Below are 2,514 nucleotides of genomic sequence, written 5' to 3' on the forward strand. Positions count from 1 at the left end.
GGATTAACTGTGGACGCAAGAGGAAGCTGTCTGAAAGGGATGTTATGGTCTAAAACCAGCAGTTTCACTTTCATTGTCTAATCCCTGTATATACATTGTAATGAACTGTGGCATTTAGCTGATGATTAATGAGGATTAATATCTAAATCAGCGACTGCGTGTTGTGAAATTATACTTACAAAACATCAATGTGAGTGCATCGCACATAAATATGTCATCACGTGGTTCTAATTAAAGTAATTGCAAAGTGGCAAATAATACTTGTTGACAGTTTTTCTGAGGATTAATTGCACACGATATGATTTTGCCTGACTTAGTAGAAACAAGTGGACAGAGCTGAAAATTTTAGTGTCGTGAAACATTTTACTTTTTCCTCCAAAAAAAAAGTCTGCATCTTGTTTATTAACTCATCATTAATGTGTGCATAACAAAACTTAAAAGTAGCTTAAATAATGCAGCAAACAGGCCTGAATCATCCCACAACAATGCTGTATTATCTGTGCGTGCATGCTGCCACCTTTAGGACATCAAAAGAAAAGCAGAGGAAAGAACAGGAAGGAAACCAGTCAAGTTAAAGTGCAGCAACTTTTATTCCAAAAGCATAGATTCGAGAATTAAAGATGTATATACTTACATGTGTGAATAAATGATACACAAAGTGGGATAACCATTGCACTTCAGCAGCTGCACAGTCTGTATGTACTTCTGTGCAAACATGAAAATGTCTTTAAGAACAACTTTGTTACAGTTTGTTAAAGACACAACACTCCTTCTCATTTTAGGGAGATTTTACTTTTTTTCTGTTTGAGTCACTTTCCTCAAGGAAAGAAGTTTCAACAGCAGGACTTTATCTCTGCTTGTAACGATGGTCCATTTGTTGCAACYTGTCATCGCCATCTCTCCATGAAAACACCAGAAATTAAAAGAAAAAATTCAAATCTTCAGCATTGCAGCTTTTGGTTTTTTACTCAGTTCATCTCCGCTCACACGCTCCACAGCAACACTTCGAATCAGCTRTTCCTCTTCCAGGCGTAAATGAAGATGTTTTAGGGGGTCCATCTGTGCTTTTAGGACAGTAAAGATGAAGGTGGCGCACTCTGTAGAGTTACATCTGCTGGCAGGAAGGAGGGAGGCACAAAGTCTTCCTAGTTGGCTGGGTGTGGCCGTCCCTCTGGGATGAGCGAGGTGAAGAAGGTGCTGATGAAGGACCAGGCGACGCTGATGGGGCTCGGTTCCTGGACAGCAGCGGCAGCTTGGACCCGGTCCCCTGGACCCCCAACACCTTCCTCACCTCTGTCATCATCCTCCATCCCTTCGTCCATCATACGTTCCTGAGACGGGAGTGAAATATTTTAACTTTCAGATGTTAAACAGGAATATAATAACACTACATGGGTTCTGTTATCCACATCTGATGTGCATTATTGAAGGATTTCAGATGCTACGTTTGTTATTTAAAGCTCCGTTTACACTTTTTAACCTCCACTTTTAACATCAAGCTATCCAAATAATGGAAAAAGGACAGAACTGCAGAAAAACAAGAACAAAAACAATTTAAAAAACAGTTGCATACAATTCTTGCTTTTATTTTTTCTAAAGAGAAACAAGGATTTCTGCAGATTTTTTTTCTTTCCAGAGTGCATAAAAGACGACCAACACCCATCTTAATTATGAAAACCTCTCTTGATAAGCCAAAAACAAAAGAACAAATCAAACATCTTGAAATTATTTTTTAAAGAAAGAGACAATAATATATGTTTATCCTAAATGCCTTACAAAATCCATTCAATTTCGATTCATAAGGGTCTGAATTAATCACAATTTGATTCAATCTGCTTTAAAAATAATGAAAATGGTTCAACTGTGTTCAGGGTTCCTACAGTTTAAGGCAAGTTAAATTTAAGACTTTCTAATGCCAAATGAAATTACATTTAAGACCAATTTCACAATAAACACAAAGAACAAAAAAATAAATAAATAAAAACTGGCAGAAACTCATGAATATTCCTAATAAACCAATTGTTTTTAACAATATCAAACTGCGTTTTTTGTCAAATATACCAAAAACATTCTTAACAGTCAGTTTTAAACTTTATTTAATTCCTAGAAATTCTCTAACGACCCAAAATTTGGAGTTTTAGGACCCACGGTGGGTTCTCAACCCTAATTTGCTGTAGATGAAAACTTAAAGTGCCTGTGACATCAACTTTTTTGTAAGAAACGTGAATACATTTTTGGAAATATAACATTATTAATATATGAAAGAAATTTTGCGATGTTCAGACGGACGCTTGTTGAGATACAGTGGGGAAAATAAGTATTTAGTCAGTCACCAATTGTGCAAGTTCTCCCACTTAAAAAGATGAGAGAGGCCTGTAATTGACATCATAGGTAGACCTCAACTATGAGAGACAAAATGTGAAAAAAATTTTGAGAAAATCATTTCGTCTGACTTTTAAAGAATTTTTTTGCAAATAATGGTGGAAAAGAAAAAGTATTTGGTCACCTACAAAC

At 36.1% G+C, this 2,514-nt stretch overlaps 1 protein-coding gene across 1 annotated transcript in view; it reads right to left on the bottom strand.

Moving 5' to 3' along the window:
- Positions 1-566: 566 nt before the first annotated feature.
- The window catches only part of LOC106532285 (homocysteine-responsive endoplasmic reticulum-resident ubiquitin-like domain member 2 protein), a gene marked incomplete at its 5' end in the record, with an annotated part of 4,048 nt that continues 2,100 nt past the window's right edge, over positions 567-2,514 (bottom strand). Inside the window, 1 exon segment of the mRNA XM_014028306.1 lies at positions 567-1,331. Within this exon segment, the coding sequence (XP_013883760.1) occupies positions 1,146-1,331 (186 nt within the window).

The sequence above is a fragment of the Austrofundulus limnaeus genome, unplaced genomic scaffold (genome assembly GCF_001266775.1).
Source record: "Austrofundulus limnaeus strain Quisiro unplaced genomic scaffold, Austrofundulus_limnaeus-1.0 Scaffold743, whole genome shotgun sequence".
Classification (NCBI taxonomy): Eukaryota; Metazoa; Chordata; class Actinopteri; order Cyprinodontiformes; family Rivulidae; genus Austrofundulus; species Austrofundulus limnaeus.